This window comes from Apodemus sylvaticus, chromosome 5, assembly GCF_947179515.1.
Source record: "Apodemus sylvaticus chromosome 5, mApoSyl1.1, whole genome shotgun sequence".
Lineage (NCBI taxonomy): Eukaryota > Metazoa > Chordata > Mammalia > Rodentia > Muridae > Apodemus > Apodemus sylvaticus.
The window spans coordinates 87,905,549-87,927,648 of NC_067476.1; the positions used below are offsets into that span (position 1 = coordinate 87,905,549).

The 22,100-nt window shown below is 37.6% G+C and overlaps 1 protein-coding gene across 2 annotated transcripts in view; it reads right to left on the reverse strand.

The window, feature by feature from the left end:
• Positions 1–22,100, reverse strand: part of Dnajc24 (DnaJ heat shock protein family (Hsp40) member C24) — a 33,551-nt gene that overhangs the window by 6,569 nt on the left and 4,882 nt on the right. For both annotated transcript variants that reach the window (XM_052183143.1, XM_052183141.1), the window contains exon 3: positions 7,452–7,590. In XM_052183143.1, coding sequence (XP_052039103.1) covers positions 7,452–7,590 — 139 coding nt within the window. The remainder of the gene's footprint in view (positions 1–7,451; positions 7,591–22,100) is intronic.

Sequence of the window (22,100 nt, forward strand, 5' to 3'; positions counted from 1 at the left end):
GGAGATTTTGTTTAATGCTATGTGCACAAAAATCCATGAGTCTGGTTTTAAAAATCAGTATCTGACATAAATATGAGTATGAAACATGCCAGAAAACCTTCCCTATGCTGTTGGGGGAAGGGGCAGGGAGTGCTGCTTAGAAGTCTCAGGCTTTCCAGTTAAATTGGTGTGCTTATGGTGAAAAGTCTATCAAGTGACAGATTTCTGCACCTCTCTGTATTACTCATGTTACACCTCAACAAAAAGTTTTAAAGGTAGTTTATTTGAGTCTTCAGTGGTCCTGTTTTAAAAGCTAGAAATGAGAAAAGTTATTTTTTTAAAAGAAAAGTTATTGTCCTTTGAAAAGAAAATAATCTAGCAACTTCTAGGGTGATTAACTCAGGGGAAAATTGGATCCCTGGAGAACTGTATAATGAGCAGACTCAGTACAGGAAAGTAAAAGGTGAATCTAAATGTGGTCAGTGGGGGGTAACTATGCTCCTTTGTTGAGAGGCAGTGTCCAAGGATGGGGCAACAGCAGATTCCACCCAACCACCCAGCCTCACTACAATTACAAGGAAAGAGAAGGAACAAATCAGGGTATTTTCCTTCCTTCCTTTCTTTTAAAACAATGGTCTCTCATTGTCCACCACTGTGGTTATAATTAAAAATCTTAATTCTTCCCTATCCACTAAAGTTACCTTGCAGGAGCCCTGAAAGTAAAGGAGGTTGATAATTCTTTATTAATTTGGCATAGCATCTTCAAAACAGATGAGTTTGTTTTAGTAACACACACACACACACACACACACACACACACACGCATGAACACACACTTTTTGTTCACTGCAGTGAAACATTTTAATAGGCAGATCTAGAACTGCAAATCCCATCTCAAGGTTCTCCTGTGAAAATAAAATACTAACACTGAGAAAAGAAACTGACTTGATTTAAAGACCAAGATTTTAAAATTCAAAACGGCAACTTTTTGGGAAAACAAAACAAAACAAAACAAAACAACAGAAACAGGAAACAAAAACCAAAACGAGCAAAGCAACCCACAATTGTAAAGAACACACTGCTAGCATTTGGTGTGCTCATTCTATCTAAAGTGCAGTGAGTACACAATTTGCTTATTAGAAACTGGGTTTAACTCTTTTGAAGATATCTAGGAATATTAAGGTCTGTTCACACCCTGTGTCATACTGACAAGCTTAGCCAAATGAGACAAGACAATGTCCAACCCCCCACCTTCCAGTTTTACTTTTATGTATCAAAAGCAGTGCATTATAGCTAGAGTGAAGTTCCTGACAAATATAATGATAAAATCAAATAATTTATGTGGTTACTTGAAAAAGAATCTTTCAATCTTTAGAAGTATAGGCCCTTCTGACCTTGTATTCTATTGGGTTTGTCTGACAACAAGAGGTAAAAGAATTCTGTGCCTCCATTGTCTCAACAGTGGGCTCTAAGACAACACTGGCAGGGCTCATCAGAGAGGTTTATGAGCCTGCAATTCAAAGAGATTAAAAGGAAAATCTACAGCGATTCTTTCACACTGACGAATAACATTAAATAACTATTAGCAGCGTGGTTCACTCAAGCTCACCAGGGCTCTTGCTGAGTCATTGACAGCCTTGTAAAGAGAAAGTTTCTTCAGCCCCATTTGGGAATCAATAAATATTCCGTACTTCTTGTTAGACATCCAGTCTTTAAAAACTTCTTCCTAATGATAATCAAATTTCTAAAACAACCCTTTAAAATCTAAATAATTTCTAATCCCAGTAAACTTTCTAACCAAAGCAACAATTTTAAAAAGAAAAAAAAAAAAAAAAAAGAAAATGAAAGGAAGAAAAGAAATGGAAAAAAAAGGAAAAAGAAAAACCAGTAAGTAAAATTTTAAAACAGCAGCACCCTGAGACTCTTGGGAGTGGGACTTAACTGTTCACTATGGCTGAGGTGTTTAAACATCTCATTCAACTGAATAATGTCCAAGAGATCAAGTCCATCTGCAGCCCTTTCTGTCCTGTTCACTTGTGGCAATGTCATTTATTCAAAGGGCTATCATACCCCCAAGCACTCTCATGTAGCAATTAATCCACTACTTTTATTGTTGTGCAATTTCAAATGCATAAAAATAAATATTTGTTTTTATTTTTATTTATTTATTTATTTATTTATTTATTTAGGTTTTTTGGATTTGGTTTTTTCGAGACAGGGTTTCTCTGTATAGCCCTGGCTGCCCTGGAACTCACTCTGTAGACCAGGCTGGCCTCGAACTCAGAAATCCGCCTGCCTCTGCCTCCCAGAAATATTTGTTTTTAAAGGATTGTGGGTATACAAATTAAATGCAAACACTAGTATTATCATCTAAGTCTAGCTCAGAATTTTTCTATCTTGAGATAAGTAATTTAATTTTAACAATCAGCTAATTTTAAAAACCATTTCACTACAGAAATTAGATTTCTGAAATGGGAAGAATTAGAGAGTATTCCGTTCTGGCCATCATACTGCTGTCCTTAGGGGCTGAAAATTGGGCAACAATTAATTTAAAAATTGTTTACTAAACTATAAAGCCTGCAGTCTTTTCCCACATCAAATTATACTCACAATTAGAATTTTTTCAATACTGAAAAGAACTGTGGAGTTTTTACAAACTACAGGTAAAATTGGTACTCAGGAATAGTAACAAATGAACCTGGTCTGGGTTGACCCCAGCAGTCTGAAGGCTGAGCAGAAAACAAGGAACACAAGGACACTCCAGGCTATAAAATGAGGACCAGCATGATCTTGTTTTTGAACCAAGCAATTTCATCTGGGTCAAATAAATACCCAGTTAAAGTTTTAAATGTTAAAAAATGGTTAACGTAGAAAATAAGTGCTTCCTAAAACCAACTAATCGGGGACTTTCGGGGAGTGGGGGTCCAGAAAAGGGGAAATCATTTGAAATGTAAATAAATATATCAATAAATTAAAAAAAAATCAGACCCTCAATGGTGTGTGCACTCACATCACAATTACAAACATATTTTTGCCAACACGTTTTTAATTTGAAACTAACTTTTATTCAAAATTAATATCAAATAATCTTAAAATACTTTGCATGGTAAAAATAGTGAGTGACAACTCAGATGAGCAGGGGATCCTCCTGGAGAGTCCTTGTGTTCTCCTGTCTGTCCTAAGACACCAGTCTCAGCTGTCTAGATGGATTTTCTACATCACTTCACATACTTATTTTCCCAGAAACAGTCAGCAAAAAAACCAAATCTCTCGATGCTTATCTACAAGTTTTTACCTGAAGCAAATTTTTACAGTCAATTTTGAAATTCCTAAAATCAAACTGAACTCCTAATCTGACTAATTCAAGTATTTTGTTCGGGTCAGTGTTAGGACATAATTTACACAATTATCTACTGGCCTCAAGTACTACCAGCTCAAATTTATGTTATTTACATTTAAAAACACATTTCCCCCTTCTTATAATCTTTCTTAAAACATAAAACCCTTTTCAGAAAGAATTCCAATTTTACACTTAATATTTGGTAATCTAATACATGAATATTTGTGGAGTTTTAAAGATTCATTCGTCATTGATACAAGATTTATTTCCTTATTTTCCACATTCAAATATTTATCCTAATAAAGATATAAAGTGAATTACATAATAAAACACCAGAAATAACTTGCTATATCCAGCAAAAAGCAGTATCTTAGCTGTATGTTCTAGCAAATCCCTCTCAGCCAGGCTGCTGACAGTACACAATTAGCCATGTGAACTGAGAACAAGGTGTATTTTAATATAAGGTATCAACAGGGATTCCAAACACAGTCCACTTACTAGCTTTAGTTGATCTGATCAGCTACATTTGTTAATTTGTTCCTCTTCAAGTAACAGATAAATAGCTCCTATCTCATCCTCTAGAGCAGCTGAGACACTGAGATCTGACATTACAAAGCTACTGAATTATGCTCCTTGCTATTCCCATGAGATACTTTTGTTATTTTAAGGTTTTTAATATATAAGAAAATTACCATACAAGATTTACAAAGATACCAAAATCTTTTTGATAGCATGGTTCCTGTGAACATTTTACACATCTTGAAAGAGTTCGCCAAGTACGCTGTGTTGGAATGTGGAGCCTGGTCCTGGATACGTGCTTTCCAAGCTGCAAGCAGCTTAAGAGGCATCTCTACCAACAACGTGATGAATATGCCAACTGGAACTAATTGGTTATTTTCACTAGTTAACATTGTTTTCAAAATGTATGATCGCTGGAAACCCAATAATACTCCTCCTCTTAGACTTGCTTTCCTTGGCCTGACCAATCTACCCTAAAATGTCAAGAAAAGAAGGAAAAGAGAGTGAGAAAAAAATACGTTATACTTAAGGCTATCTGCCCTACTACCACATTTTCATTAGAAATAATCCATTTAGTTGTTTCTTTTGAGAAGCAAAGAAATACGAATGCCAAGGGTCCTTTTCTGGATACATCTATGGCTGTGGGCAACACTGATGAGGCTCTTCTGATATCCTGAGTACCTCTCGCTGGAAGATACAGAAAAGCAGTGACATCAACCACTGAAGCAAGTACAGCTTAAACCTATGCTGCAAGTCAATAGCAGGCAGGCAATAAATAGACTTAACACTGCAACAGGAAGGTTTTACAATAACCATCACACATGCACAGAGTTCTGCATCACAAAGCTATCTCCATGTCCCCAGGGGAACCCAGAAAAGCTGAGTGCTCTGACCTGGTTTGAGCAATTCTCTCTCTTGCTATCCTACGTGGATCTTTAACAAATTAGCACCCTCAAAGGTTTCCTTACAGCAAATCTAAATCCTGTTAGAGATGCTAGTTCATTTCATTTGCTTTTGAAAAGCTACTTATTGATGAGTAAGAAGAAATTAATATCAGTATTCAGGTTTATCATGAGAGTTTTTGACAAGCAGCTTGGAATAAAAGGCTTAACCACAGCACATCACACTTAGATATAAGAGCTCTCAACAGCAGGCCAGTAGCCATTCAAAATGGAAACAGAGCACTCATGTTCAGAACGTCTAGTGAAGAATGTACTATACATTACATATGAACGTGTCATTAAATGCTATATCTCTATCTTAGAACAGCTCAACTTAATTTGAAGAAATTAGTTCACCCATTTGAAGAAATGGACAAGCAAACTGACATATAATGGCAAGCTTATTTATCTGATTTATAATTTTTCTGTTGTGATATCATCAATTACCTGCAAAAATCCCTTATGATACCTTAACCTACAGATGCTAACTTATTAAAAACTTAAAACTGCATATTCAAAGCTCAAAAGAAATGTATAGTTCTAGCAGCTTGTTAGTCCCTAAAATCATTTGTACTTATACAGTCTTTTAAGTCTCCTTTATGCAATACCTGTATTTACTATAAACCCAATTTCCAGGTTCTTTCCAATTTTAGTTTACCCTACTGCATGCCACAGAAAAAGGAAGTAACTTCATGCCTTCTGATTTCTTCTTACCCTTTGGAAAGTAGACTTCTAGCCAGTTTCAGTCTCATGATCTTTGTAGTATCTAAGCTACAAGTAGCAAAAGTACAAACTGAACATTGTGTCTCTACATGCTTTGTTTTATGTGTATGGAATTTTCCTTGCATATATGTCTGTGTAGCATACACAGGCCTGGTGCCCACAGAGGCCAGAAGAGGGCTTCGATTGCTCTTGGACTGGAGTTGTAGATGGTTATGAGCTGCTACATGGGCACTAGAATAGAACTCAGGCCAGTGCCCTAACTCCAACCCTGTCCTATATACTCTTTAGAGTACAGTTTGTGTGAATTCTTCTTAAGCAAACTGGTATCCCACATTTGTAATGATTAATAAAAATGTGACGAAACACCATCAGAAAACTCTCATCTGCAATAGAACTCTGTGGCTTTGTGAAGCTAGACCAGCTTACAGTCATCATTACAACAAACTCAAATGCATCAGCTCCAATATAGTCATAGAAATTTATCATGTGAACCCTGTTTATAAGGATAAACTTATAGATAGAATTTGTTCTCAAATGAAGGTACTTCTACATTCTTTCTGCCAGAAATACAATCTAATTACAAAAATGTATACACCAAAAAGAAGACCAGATATTTAAGGCATATCTAAAAATAAATGCAAATTCATTAAAAAGGTATACTCATCATGTCCTAATATTAAAGAACAAAAACAAACAACACACTGATCTTTTAAAAAGTAGAAAGGCCCAGATATGATTAGTAAAACCACAGCATTACAAACAAATGCTATAGCTGGCATACACTCAGGAAGCAAGCAGAAGAATTGCTGCAAGTCAGAGGCCAGCCTGGTCTCATGGTGAGCAGCCTAGGCTACAAGAAAAGGAAAAACAAAACCTTGTCTCAATAAATGAAAATGAAAAAAAAGTTAAATACCACCAAAAAATAAATATGTATTTTACTGGTACAGCGTCCTCAGATACTATGGATTTCTATAAATATGGCTGTATTCTGTAATGTTACATTTAGAAATAAAGGCTTGATTCTCAAATTAACTTTTCATAATCTTAGTAGCAGAAGCCTTAAAGTTCATTTGGTAAGGTGGATAGTGTGCCAGTGTTAGCAGGGGATGGGAATCAATATTCATCCAGCCACCATGAGCTTCTTTCAGCACATCCCACTCAGTGCAGAGCCTGGTGTGCTATTGGAGAGAAGCAACTGAGTGTTTTCCCCACGGGCTGAAACTGATTATTGACTCCCCCCATTAGCATGTAGGGTGCTTATTGAAAGTCCAAATATAAGGCTGAGGGAGTCCTGTCCCAAGGCCAGTGCTGAAAGACAGCCTATCACTTCGTGTAACTACAGTTCATGTGTGATAAACCTGACCTACATTTTTCTTTCTTTCTCCCAACAGCTTGTCACTGTTTTAAGGAGCTATTTTCAAAAGGCAAAAAGAAATGACCTTTAAAATGATTTAAGCAATGTGCATTCCTAAGGCACCAATGACAGCAGTTTCATGAAGAGTAGCTAATCATGAAACCTACCTTAAAACAAAGGACACAGCCAGCAGAGTGATGTAAAAGCTAACCTTAGTAAAAGATGGCCATGGCTATGGTATATAGTCTTCTAAATACTACACTTAAGATTGTAATGCATACATAACTAAGTTTAATAACAAGAAGTTTTAGGCATATACTGCATAAAATTTGGGGTATATAACTGAACATTTTAGTAGTTTACAGAAAGCTCCTTTCATGTCTTCCAAGAACTACACTTGAGCACTTTTGTTACTCTTTTAAGAGATAGACAATAGTCACTACTAAGAATAGGATGTGATTAAAAGCAATGATAGAACAAGGACTAACAGTGGCACTAACTGGGTGCGAATGCTGGGAAATGCTCCCAGACATGGCCTGCACGCTGCTCTAAAGAGCTCCTCTTGGGGCTCTGTTTCTGCACCACAAGTACCTACCATGCCGCTGCAGGTCATACTTTTTCTTGGTTTCTTCATTTCCTAGAATTTTCCATGCCTGATCAATTTCAATGAACTTCTGCATACACTCCTCCATGGTTCCTGCTGGTACATCTGCTCTTTGTTTATCTGGATGATACTGCCAATCAAAAATAAGGGTGGTGAATAGGTGAGTGGAGTAGGTTTAAAAAGAAAACCTGCAAGACAAACAATAATGAAGGTGAGCTTTAGCTAAGATAATGAGAAGATGGAAAGGAAGTTGCCAAGGCTTTGAGACAACAGTGTTGGGCACAGGAGACAACTGCCAGGTTAATTAGACCACGGCAGTAGCTGCAGATCCACCAGTGACATGATCTGTCACAACGTGCAAAGGCAACATTTTCTGGATCATTTGCTCATGGAATCACTGGTCTCATGGACAATTTACCTACAGAAGGTGACTAACACAAATAGAAACTGGTACGTGCAGAGCAGCAGGACCTGAAAAGGGAGGAACACAACCTGCCCAAATCAAGGCTTCCTTACATAATGTATTTGAATGTAGATACAATTTAAAAATGGACGAAGATTGTTTTCCTATGAAATTATACAGCTCTACCTTCAAACAATCTCACTATGAAAGACTTCTCACAGTCTGCTCAATGCTGACATTTCATAGTTACATTTGCAAGGAACTCAATACAACAGTTTAAATATGAATTCGTTAAACATTTTTCTCATATAAACTTTTTAACTCTTATTAAACTTTTAATAATGTTTTCAGTATTTATACTATTTGGTCAAAACCAAAAAGTTCTGCCCAACTCATGACTGAGAAATGCTAACTGATGCTGATCATTATCAGAAGAGTCAAAGGGATTGTGCTATGTGGTTAAAAAGAACTAGGAGACATCATGCATGCTGGGATAAACAAGGAGAACTAAGGTTCTGCTTCAGCACACCTTTCTCTTTATGCCAAATTCCAGTCTGTAGAATTTAGACACCTAAACTAGCTGTTATTATATCTGAGGAAAAGAAAGGAAGTCTTAACTGCTTCATCTTCTCCTTTCAGGACTTAGTGTGTTTATAAACACTATTCCAGTATCTCAAAGTTCCAGACAGTCAAAGAAAATTCCAAAGCCAAGATGTGTTAAAGCTCTCTAGCTAATGCATTCCTATAACACTGTGAACAATAAAGCTCACTATGCTCAGAGTTACTGGGTATAACTCCAAGTAAACCACCAGTACACAGTCAAGATACATTTCAAAGACAGGCATGATGGCTCCAAGTTTCATTTTCAGTACTCTGAGAAGCTCAAGTAGATGGATTGTCAAGTTCAGGGTCAGCTTGGGCTGATATAGAATGAACTCAAGGCTACCTTGAGATCCATGGTGGATTCAAAGCTAGACTAGACTGGACTACACAGTAAAACCTCATCTCAAAAACCAAGAAGAAAGTTTTGAAAAATTTTATGTGGAAACATTTAATCTCAGCATAAGTATTAAATGATACCCAAGAAATATCATTCTATGCTTCTAGAGAAAAAGCAGTGTGTATTAAAAGCATGGTAATTTTAATAGGCCACTACAGAAAATCTATTTGATAGACATGACCATGTACCAATCAGATGAAGAAAACTACAAAACGAGGAATTAGCTCCTGGCTGCTCCAAACTGAAAGGTACTGTTAACGTTTATTATGAGCTCTATAATTGTCAATGTGATCCAAACTTCCTCTTACTTGATTACTACTGAAATAAGTAGCTTCCCTTCTGAGGCTTAAACTGCTAGAATTCAATACGATACTACAGCAGCCAGTTAATGGATTCAGTCCATTAAGAAATGGCAATAATCCCAAGAGCTGACAAATGAGACTCCAGGAAATTAAAAAGCTTCTTCATAGCAAAGAAAGCAATCACCTGAGTTAAGAGACAGCCTACAAATGGGAAAATACCAACTATACTCATACAGCTTATTAAAACCCATATAAAGACTATATAAAGAACTATAGGGCTGGAGAGATGGCTCAGGAGTTAAGAGCACTGACTGCTCTCCCAGAGGTCCTGAGTTCAGAGGAACTCATATTCATAGCTGGTGAAGATATAAACCAGTGCAGCCACTGATAAAGTTAGTGAGGAGGTTCTTTCAAAATCTAAACTATTTTGGATATATACCCAACTGACTAACTAAATTCAACCCCTGGGACTCATATGGTGGAAGGAGAGAACTGTGGAATACACAAACACAATAATAAAAATATAATATGGGAATTGTAGAAAGAAGAAAATATGTCACCTTGGGATGCTAAAAAAAAAAAATCTCACTTTGTTTTAACAGCAATTCCAAAGCAATATGAAAGTCTGAAAAGGAATAATACTGCCTACGGTAGTCTAAAATAACAACCAAATATATCTAGTTCAAATCCCTGGCTCCTGTAATTATTACTGTTTTCATTTTGCTGTCTCTCAGGAGCAGAAATAGCGCTGTCTTCCTGGTTCTAGAAACCTGCGATGTGGCTCCTCAAACCCACTGCCTCCTTCCTTTAAGCCAGATTTAATTCTTGATGTTTTACTGTGCTTTTAAATTTTGTTTTGTTTTGTGATGTGATAACTATAGTTGACATGTCATAAGTGGGGTCTGAGAGACAAGCAGGTTTCTTATCTTTTTTCAAACATGGAAGGAACATGAAGCCTCACAAGTGAGCAGATGATCAGAACTATAGCTATATGCACTATGTAGGCTGAATTGTTTTAAAGTGAGTTTCCACATAGAAAGCATAACCTCAATCACTCTCTTTTTAATGCAAAAAGTAATTTGGGATCAGAGACAGCTGAGCAGACTGGAACCCCTCTGCCATTCTGCAATACAACACATTTCCATCACACTTCTGCAGAAGAGTCAGCGCTGGTAAGGAGAGAAACAGGAAAGCCAGAAAAGGGTACAGAATGGCATTGTCTGTACTTCAGGTACAAGTAGACTTTTCTATTGCATGGCTCCCTCTCACTACTGTAACTGTTAGTTACTTACTAGTCTGCTCTAATTGATGCTGGCATCTACCCTCATACATCTAGAAACTAGTGAGCTCAGTGTGAGAGAGAGAGAGAGAGAGAGAGAGAGAGAGAGAGAGAGAGAGAGATTGATTTTAAGTTGATGTATTAAAACAAAAAAGACAAGGAAGAATTTCCCTTTCTCCTAAATATGTTGTCCCTAGTTTGCTCCTATCTCAAATCCCAATCACCACCATAGTACATATTTTTCTACATCATTTTGAAAGGTGATGAAGTAACTATACGTAGTAACATCTTATAATTAGGACAAACTTAAACAGAACTTTATGTTTTCATTTGCAAACGCTGATTGAGAAAATACCAAGTGACATTACTGAAATGAGCAAAAACTTGAAGTTCTGTTTTGTGTTGAAGTGGCTGGATTACAAGTAATCCTCAGGGGCAAGGCCCAGCTTATTATCATGTGTGCACTTAGGAGGAGTAATTTAGGTGGACAGGTGTGCTGGCTACGATCCCATGGACTGAGAAGCTGAGATGGGAGGACCAGGAACTCAATGCCAGATTGGACAATATGACAAGATATTGTCTCAAAAACAACACACACACACACACACACACACACACACACACACACAAATAATAAAAATTAAAAGTAGCACTAATCACAGAGCAGTGGTGGTGCACACCTTTAATCCCAGCACTCTGGGAGGCAGAGGCAAGTGGATTTCTGAGTTCAAAGCCAGCCTGGTCTACAGAGTGAGTTCTGGGACAGCCAGGGCTACACAGAGAAACCCTGTCTCAAAAAAACCAAAAGAGAAAAAGAAAAACAAGTAGCATTACTCTTACTTATGATTTTTCTTCATTTTTTATTTTTGCTTTTGAGACAGGCTGTCATGTAGGCTGTCTGAGTTGGCTTTGAATTCCTAATCCTCCTGCTCCCTCTCCTAGATGCGGGGATCCTAGGAGCATACTACCAGGCCTGGCTATAAACTCATACTTTTAGTTTTCTGCCAAACCACAAAGCCTTAGAGTATAGGCCTAACTTGTGTTATTGAAATATAATTCACACAACTTATACCTTACCTTTAAGTCATCCAACTCAATGTTTTAAAGATGAATACAGAGCTTTACACTGCTACCATCAACTTCAGACCATCGCCATCATTTCTAAAGGAAACCCTGTGCTAATCAGTCAGCGTTCTTCTTCCTGCTCCCTCCTCTCCACCAATTACTAGTTTACTTTGTGTCTCTGTGGATTTGCCTACTCAGGACAGGAATCTCACATGCACACACACGCATACACGCACACACACACACACACACACACACACACACACACACACACACACACTAGCCAGCATGCATATCCATATACTTTAACCAAAAAGGCGACTTGTGATTTAGAAGTATCAAAAAAATACACCTTTCTCAATTCCTTTGGGAATACTGAAAATAACTGAGAACTTAAAAGGATATATATTAATATATATAATACATATATTATTAAGATAAATACAAACTTGATGTGGGATATATGTATATGCTTATGTGTATATATTTATATGTGTATAAATGTGTGTGTTTATTATATATGTATATATTTATGTTTCGTTTGCTTATTTGTGTGTGTGTATCTATATGCAGTAAATACCATATGCTGCCTATGAAGAACAGTTGCAAGTTAACTGATTAGAACTTCAGTGACTGTGAAGTGGTTGGAATGTTGCAGGTCCTGAACCTAATCACAATTTAACTTGGGCTACTTTTAGCTCCTTAACCGAAGAAAACAGTCTGACATTCCTTTCCTAACTCTATCTCAGACTTAACATCCTATAACTAACAAATAAAAATATTTTGGAATGTATTAAGTTGAAAAAGCTCTAGTTTCCACCAGCCAAAAGGATGAAAGGTAACTAAGTGTTGGTGTAGCATACATCTCTGTTCCTGGGTTCTTTGTATTTGACTCCTCCTATCTGCTTTAAGGTGCGAGCTGTTGTGTATAGAGTGTCTGACATGGTTTGGCTGTGAAACACATCAGCAGCCCTTACTAGAGGATTGTTATGAATAGCATTTTGATTTTCATTCTGATAGACTCTGACATGTACTATCCTTCCTCAGAATGAGGCTTCGGTATGAGGACATGGTCACACTGACAGATAAACTGCACTAGTTATATACATGGCTACAGAACCAGGTCTAGGACCTCTGCCTCTGAATTCCTAATCCTCCAGCCTATAGAAAAACCATTTTAGCATCATGGATGTTTTTTTAAAGACACTACTTGATCTACCTGACAGATTTAAAAACTTCTGCAACACATCAGTACAACATTAATGGTCTCACAACTTTGAGACCAAGTTAGAGTTGTTTTTTGAGATTAGTTACCAGTAGCTCTAACAAAGAGAAGAGGAAGATTTAGAGAGAGAGAGAGAGAGAGAGAGAGAGAGAGAGAGAGAGAGAGAGAGAGAGAGAGAGAGAGAGAGAGAAAGAGAGGGAGGGAAGGAGGGAAGGAGGGAGGGAGGGAGGGAGGGAGGAAGGGAGGGAGGGAGGGAGGGAGGGAGGGAGGAAGTGGGGGTGGGGCAAGCAGGAAAAGCAGGCAGAGGAAGGAGAAGAGAATGTGACTTTAAAACAAAGGATCACAGGAGAAGTGTAGCTGGGGAACAGAGAATTTTGTACATCAGGAAAAAAGAGGGAAGAGGCTGAAGAAAAACAAAACTTGCACTATTTGTGGTGTAGACGTTTTTCTAGGGAAGCATTAGGAGGTAGTTTTGGAGAAAGGAAATTCCCAGTGAGGGAAACTAGGAAGTAGAAGGCTCACCTTTCAAATATACAGAACAGCTAAATTTAAAATGTCAAACACTGAGTAAACCTCCAGCCTCCTCCAAGGATCACCACTAGGCCCTGCTGGCTCTCCCTCTTCTTTAAGTTCTTTGTTGTTGTTTTTGATATAATCAAGGATGTGAACACTGAGCTAAAGTCACTCATGCAAAGTAAAGAGTGATGATTCAAAGACAGCAACCTCCCAGTGCTGCTCTCTTGGAGAACCTGAAGCTCCTGGTGGCCCCAGGGCCATGAGGTACTAATTAGGTGTGTGCTCTGTCAAAGCACTCCTGCTCTTCCTCTAGTAATTGATCATTCTGCCATATTAATGAAATGCGCACACTGGCTTGAATTCCCCCAAGTGCCTCACCCTTGGGACAGAAAAGCAGAGAACTGTGGCAGATGAACTCTACCACTCTCACCCAAGTCAGCTCTAAATACCTTCCTATTTCTTTTCTTTGCAAAAATGTTTTTTGTGGAACTAAAATGCATAACTTCCTTAACTCTAATTTCTGATTATTTAATTTTACAGGCCTTAGGAAGCTATCATGAAAATTAAATGCATGCAAAAAGCACTAGCATTTTAATACACACACATTCAAACTTGATGTCGGATTAAATACATAAGACGAGTACTGGTGATAATACGGCATCCTTTCCACTCACTAATGAGAGAAATATACCTAAATGAGACTCACTAAACAAGGAAGTGACTTGATATGGATAGAGACTCAAGAGTACAACTAGACACGTAATGCTTTCTGGGACATGAAGAAAACACATGCCCTCTAGATCGTTTCTGGTTTTTATTATGGCAAATCACAGTTATCATAAAGTAGCCAATAACCAATTGGTGAGGGAGGCTGCTAAGCCTCTGTAGGAGGAATTCTTTAATCAATGTGAGTGCAGTTTAGAGAGGATATGCACTGATTGACTCTGCTGCCTTGTTTCTTCATCTCCATGAAGTCTACCTGCTTCAAATAAGACAATGTTACAAAACATTTGATTAGAAAGGACTACAGAGGTGTCCTTTATACTTTTGTACCACATTAACATTATGAAAGCCAAAAGGGGAAAAAATTCCAAAGGTAAAGTCAAGTCTAACACACTACTGCCACCTAATGCTTAGTAAAATATTGTCATATTATCTAAAGAAAGTCAATAGTTGATTGTTTTGTGTAACAACTAAAAAATACAACATGATTTAAAAAAAAAAAAAAGGCTTAGGAAAAATGTAATCTTTGTTAAAAGTTTCCAACCCAAAGATGTGATTATCCTTCAAAAGATACCTATTTACCACTCAACTACAACTCAGATACTATGCCAGCCAATATTTAAGATAAAGGGAAGATCTCTGCCCTTAAGGGTCTCAGTGTCTGATGGAAAAGAACAGACATGGGAACGATCATTTCTAATGTAATGGTTACGATGGGGTGCTAAGATGATAGCATGAAAAAACCTGCTCATTTTGTTAGGGGAGCTTTGTAATAAAGACAGTATCAGGATCAGTTTGTGGAGGAGCTATAGAAGATTAGAGAGAGGATATCCCGAGAGGAGAGAAACTACAAATACAAAACAGCAGATAAGTAAGGCAAACATCAGAGTTATAAACAAAAGAACTGCAAGGCAGACAGAGAATGACTGAGTGGAACTTTAAATGGTTCAAATGAACTAAGATTAAGATGAAACATCTTAGAATGCCAAGGCTTACCTCTATTTAAAACTCCTCTTTATCTGCATGAAAGAATATAGCTTTGCTTCAAAAACAAAACAAAACCCCAAAATCTGTCCCAGGCATGGGTGAGTGTGGCAGCTGGCTTTCTGAGCACATTAGAGTAACCATAGGTTCAAAGACTGCCAAGGGCTAAGTCCCTTTACATGCTGGTCTAGGCTTACGGGGATCAAGAACACCTTCCATGATGACTGAAGCTGAAAGGAATAACAGAAAATGGAGACCAGTGCTACCATGGCTCCTTGACATTGTGATCTAGAAAGTGCAAGGAACAGGTACCATGGAGGACAGAGGGGTGAGTGGATAGCATATCGGCCTCTGGGGAAGTCACTTTGGCTGAAGTAACCACAAGCAACTACAAGCATAGGCAAGGGAAACTAGGTTATGCTCCCCAGAACTCTAGCAAGGTTCCAACTTACCAGCAGATCACAGAAGACAGTTTTGACTAAAGGCTATTTTCAGGACAGCTCTCAGAACTGTACCTTACCTCCCACCATTGGGAAGGGGTACCTCCCACCACCGTAGAGGAAGGAGTGGGCAAGAATGGGAAAAGAAGTTTCACTGCCAGTGATGGCAGGTGAGGTTATTCAAATCAATTTTCCTCCAAATACAACTACAGAGTCAGACAAAACTTAGACATTCATTTATTTCAATACAAAGTATTAGGTTCACTTGGTATTTTTAAAACAAAATTGTTTTGGAGTTGACTCTCCACTCTCCCTTTTCTCTCACCCCCAGACTGCTCTATACTCTTCTCCAACACTAGTGGCCTCCTTTCTGCTTTTTATTCCATGTGTCCTAATGCCCTATCTCCTCATAGAATCCACACATGAGAAAGAACATAAGATATGTCTTTAAGAATCTGTGTCACCTTACCCTTCAGAACCATCCATTTTCCCAGCAAACTTCATCATTTCATTTTTCTTTACAGATTTTAGTGGTAAAATTTCACTACATATATGAATCACACTTCTATTACCATGAATAATAGATGAATACCTGGGTTGGTTCCATTCCCTGGATATTGTGCATAATGCAGCAATTAAAAATGGACATGCAGCTATCTTGGTAGGTATAGCTACAGTACTGCAGCTATATGCCTGGAAGTAGTACAACTGGGGTATACAGTAGCTCTATTTTTAATTTTTTGAAGAACTTCCACACTGATTTCTCTAATGGCTATATTAGTTTACATGCCCATCAGCAATAAATAAGGGTTCCTCTTTCCCCATATCTTCATCAGCATCTGTTATCATTTGTTTTTGTGATTTTTGTGTAACTAGCCCTTCTACCTATGGTTATGGAATCTCAAAGTAGTTTTAATATGCATGACAGTGATGGCTAGGGATGCTGAAAACTTTAAAAACAAATTCTGAATGTGTTAGATAGTTTTATGTGAACTCGACACAGGCTAAAATCAATTGAGCGGAGGGAACCTTAATTTTAAAAATGTCTCCATAAGAAAAGGTTGTAATGACTGATAGGGAATTACCCAGCCCATTTTGGTGGTGCCTTCCCTGGATTGGTGGTCTTGAGTATTATATGCAAGCAGGCCAAGTAAGCCACAAGTAGCAAACCAATAGGCACCACCCCTCCATGGCCTCTGCATCAGTTCCTGTCTCCAGGTTCTTAACCTGTTTGAGTTCTTTTCTTGACTTCTTTGATGATGAACAGTAACAAGGAAGTGTAAAGCCAAATAAATTCTTGCTTCTCATGAAGGATGAGGATTTGGAGAGGTCTAGGTGAGTGGACAAGAACATATTCACATGTTTCAAGGGAGCTTTACTCTAAATCTATGGGGATGAAAGTTTGAGACCTTCCACATCTCATCCTATGACCTCTTCTTCTGGCCTTTTATTGGTATCCTTTAAGATATCCTCTAAAATAAATGTACATCTATCTGCCAAGTATATGTCTTTGTAATATTCATGCCTGAGTTACTTTTCTTTTGCTATAATAATACACCATGCCAACTTGGAGAGGAAAGAGTTTATTTCATTTTACAGATGATAGTCCAGTAAAGTCAGAGCAAGAGCTGAAGACAAAAGGCAGAACTGATGCCGATGCCATGGAGGAGTGCTGCTTACTGCGTTGCTTCCCACGGCTTGCTCAGTCCACTTTCATATCCAACTCAGGACCACCTGCTCACAGTGGTTTGGGCATTTCCCCATCAATCATTAACATAATTAATTAATTTATAAGTGTTTGACATACTTGCCTACAGACTAATAGTATTTTCAGCTAATAGTACCTACAGCTACAAGTATTTTCTCAATTGCGATCCCTTCTTCCCAAATAACTATGCCAGGTTGACACAAAATTAACCAACATGGCTCACATGCTGAATTTAGTCAATAATCACTAATTACCTTTGAAATGTTAGCTTTTCCTTTTCAATTTAGAGAAACACAAACTGTTTTCCCTATAGCACAGTAGCTCATGATAGCCATAATATCTCCAAAGAGCTGAAAAACAACTCTGTGGCTGTTTCTTTATTTTCTCACTCGATAATATCATATTTCTTGCTGAAATATGATATGATCCTCTCTCCTGTTAAAGAACCACATACAGAGTACAAGCGTTTATCTATTTGTGGACAAATAATTGTGGACTATTCAATATCTCTGTCATACTTACAAATGCACTATTAGATACTCACAGAAGGTAGAAAACTACCACATACAAATAAAAGCTAAGTTTAAAACTGTTCTGACCTCAAAGAACAAAACCCTGTGCAAACTTATGTCTTAGCTGTCTTATTTTCCACAGCTTAACAAAGGTTAACCATAAGTGTGTGTGAATGCAGCTTCTGAGCCACGAGTGCAGACTAGACTTGGACATCAGCAATCTTAAGATGCCACCTGCTAGATTTCTACTTTACATTCTCCTACTATTACTAGTCTTGTTTTGTTTTTTTGGTGAACTGTTTTTTTACCTCTATTATTACCTAGTCCCATCCCCAAATGTATGTGTTGTAATACAGACTACAGATTATATATAAAAACTAAATGATAAATATCTTTAATCACAATTTATATAAGTTTTGTAGATGTAACTATTTAAAAAAAACCCTGTGCATTTGTGTCTCATCTGAGATTATTTTTACCTATTATCAATACAGAATCTATATTATGTTTTAAGAAACCATACTTCAAATATTATGATTTATATAGGAGATAGTCCCACTGAAATGATTAGCAACACATAGCTTCAGGCTGGCCAAATATAGAACATGGCTCAGTGCTTGAAAGCATAATTGAGGCCCATAATCTTCAGTATGGAAAACAACAAATCCCTATATTCTAACTTAAAGGAACTCTTGGAAGCAACATGATTAGGATGGCTTCTGTGCTTCTGAAGAGTGGTCCTGGCATTTCAGGACCATGTCCTTAGAAGGATGAATGTTCTTACAATACCAATGAGAAGCTAAGATGCCTCAGGGAGCCCATATGCTAACAGTTCATCAGCTTAAGGTTGAAATCCCAGCACCAAGCAGGCTGAGGCAGTAGAATTGTTTTTAAATCAGTGAAAGCCTAGAATACCAAGATAGTTCAAGCCTAATTTGAGCTAAAACCCTGTCTCAAAAAGTAACAAAACAAGTTAGCAACTTAACCAGCTTATTTAAAGCAAGTTTTAAGATGTTGGGTTTAAGGTGGAGGATAGGTTATCCATTACTGAATTTGTTCATATAGCAATAGCTCGCAGTACTGGGCTGTTCAGTTTCTTGGTTCATTGTGTACTGTTCTAACAGATTAGCTGAAACCCAGGTGATCTGTAAAGAACATAGCTTCATTTCTTAAAGGCCTGAAAGTGGCCTGTGCCTTAAGGGTGCTCGGTTGATCACCCTTGGCAGAAGGGGGAAAGAGATTGTATGTATGAAAGCAAAACAGACCAAACTCAGCCTTTTACAAGAAATATAATTCCCCATAACAATTTACACCTATGATAATAGCATTGCCTTTCCTATCCCTCAACACTGTTGCATTAGAGATTAACTTCACACCACATGAGCCAACCATAACACCAGTATCTTCTCCTCTGACCTATGAGAGATTTAACTCCTGGTCATACTAAAGTAGAACTACCTTTCTCAGACTGTGTGTACTTTTCCACAATCAGGCCTCTGTTTGCACCAACAGAACAAGGTGCATCCACTCCTTTAAGTGACTGACCAGCTGTCAGAAAGTGTCCATCAAGGCCATGGTCACAAAATGGGTAAGAAAAGTGCTGTCCAGTTCTAATTATGAAAAAGCTACCATGTATCCTGATTTTTTTCCTCAGCCCTCCATAGCAACTCCAGGAGCAACAATTGGCTCCTGTCGTAAATTTCCCTTAACTTCCAACTACCTAGCATGTAAGCGAGAGCACTTCCTTTATGACGTACTCACAAGTACATTTAAAGAGATGTTCTTAGCTCCCTACACCAATATGCTAATTCTATTCTGATAGAGCACAGATATTCTTGATAACTTCTCTTTCAAGACATGAAATGAATTTCATAATGAGCTTAGAGATAATCTATACATTATAATCAAAGAAGCCTCTAAATAAGTACATAAATAGAAAATCATATTCTATACACTTACAACACTAAGAGTATCACCAACACTTCAGCCTTAAGTGCCATGGATTTTCCTTAAGATTATGGGACATGCTCTACCAGCAGCATGTAATTTTCCAGCACAGTAATTCTTTTCCAATTGAAAGGTATCCTGTAATATCAGTGTCAACAGAAAGGGACCCTAGTTTTCATTAATAGCAATTTTTATACATATAATTACAAGCAATGCAGGAATATTATAACTAATATTTCTAGACCCTAGATAATTTTAAAGCAATAGGTTATTATTAAAACAGTTATCTGGGAAATGAAACACAGTTTAGAGTTGACTTTCAAGAAGAAGAAATCACTTTTATAAATAAGCATTAATAAAACAGTGCTAGGAAATATTGTTTTATTTTGTGCAGTAAATCATTTGGCAAGAGACTAAACACTGTGTAAAAGAAATACCTTTAGGGGTAACTGTGCATTTGACATTTCCATGTGACTTTAAAATATTCTAAAATATTTCAGTCAAGAAGACTGTTTCAGTATCAGCACCTTCAACAGCACTCCATTCACAAAAGCTGAAAGGAGCAAATGGTGCTTACTAAATCCACGTGGGTTGGAAATTCAGCAGCCTCTGTTTTAACAATATTTTATTCCAACAACTAATTATGTAAAAGGCATTAAATTTAGTCTTTAAATTTGGGAAAAGTACATATAATAAATGTACCTCTTCATAAAACTAGACACAGAATGGTATTAACCCAATGAAATTTTATTGTCAACTGCTTTATGACATTGTTGAAAAGCACAGATTGAGAAAACAATCATTTAAAAGCTTGTTTTTGTAACAAAACAGACCAAATAACCATGGTAAAGAATGTCAGTTTCCCATATGATTTTCTTTCTTAAATCTATCTGAAAAATATGAAAATCTTATCATAAAAATAAAGAAAATAAGTTCCATTCTATAAGCTATACCCAATCTATATTCTTTTAAAAATTTAAATTGAGAGAGAATAATATTTTGGCCTTATAGTCCACCTCACTAACCATAAGGTGTTTTATAGAAACCCAGAAAAAAATTAAATTTCTGTCTGTGAGCAATAACAAACCCTGTTGCATGGCACTGCGAGACAGTGTGATACAGTGCAGAACTGGAGAATCTGTGATCATGCCCAGATTTTTAATCTTCATTAATTCTGTTTCCCACCAGCCAGCTACACTTTAAGCTTTAGATTTTTCAACTACAAACATAGGGGTAATAATACCAACCTTATAGGACTGCAGAACTATAAAGCAGGTAGCTGGTCAAAGCACTTGTAAGCTGTAGATATATATGCAGCAAAACAACTATTTACATCCTTGCTTTCTTAAGCAGACCATATGGAGCAGAGTTTAACTCACTGGCATATTAGGACTGCAGGTTACGGTGCCAGTCATAATGAAAGATCAGACATAACAGCAACTGAGACTCAAGAAGGCCAGAATACAGCTGTTTTTGGTGGCTTAGAGGTCTTGTTCCAGACACACAGCTATTAACTGAGATTTACTCTGGATGTCAGTATACTCAGGTGCCATCACCCAGAACGATGCTAGGGGACATACCCTCCATTACTTTGCAGCTTTGTTCTCTCAGTAGACAGTTCGAAGAGATCACATCACCCACCCTTCTGCCATGAAGGGTGAGCGAGCCAGCCACACGTTCCTTCACCTTTGTTCCTTCTTCCTATGACAATGGCGGCAAGTTTCTCCTTCTTCTTACCAATGATCATCTTTCTGCCTATGCTTGAGATACCAATGCCTTCTGTCAATTTTTCCTTCATAACTTTCATCTCAAGCCTTTTCTTGATATATCCTCATCAGATGCAAACATACTCAATTCTTTCCCATAAGAAAAGCAGGAAAGAAGAAATGTCAACACCATTTTTGTGACATCCAGCTAACCTTATTATCCTCTCTATCTGTTCCACCTGTGTCCTATACCAAACTCAGGATACTATGGATGGGTCCCCATGAGGAAGGGTGCACATGGGGAGTTGAGGACTGTAAGAACATTTTCAGGCAACTAGTGATAGCTACTCAAGTTAGGCAGCAGGTAGATCAAAACAGACTAGGGTAGCCATAATGCCAAGGAAGGATATCTGCCCCACAAGAGAAAAAGAAATAGTTCACAGCCTCTAAGAATGGCAAAATTATATATATATATATCCATGATTCCTCACCAAATTATTATAACAGCAATGGAATTAGAGAAATATGGATATATAAAATGAAAAGCAGGAATACATGGGAATGCATACAGAAGTGAAAAACACCAAAAACTGGGATGGAAAATTGATCATGGTCTATGACTACACTGTCGTATATCACACAATCTCTCAGATCTCAGAATCTAAGAAGGGTTGGGCCTGATTGGTACTTAGATGGGAAAGCTGACTTAAATGGTGCTTGCTAACATTCTGATCAGTAATCTCTTCAGAGGCCCATGTGGCAAAGCAAATGCTTGGTTGGTCCCTGGGTCAGTGACATCAGGGAGTGATAGGACCTTCAACAGGCTGGTG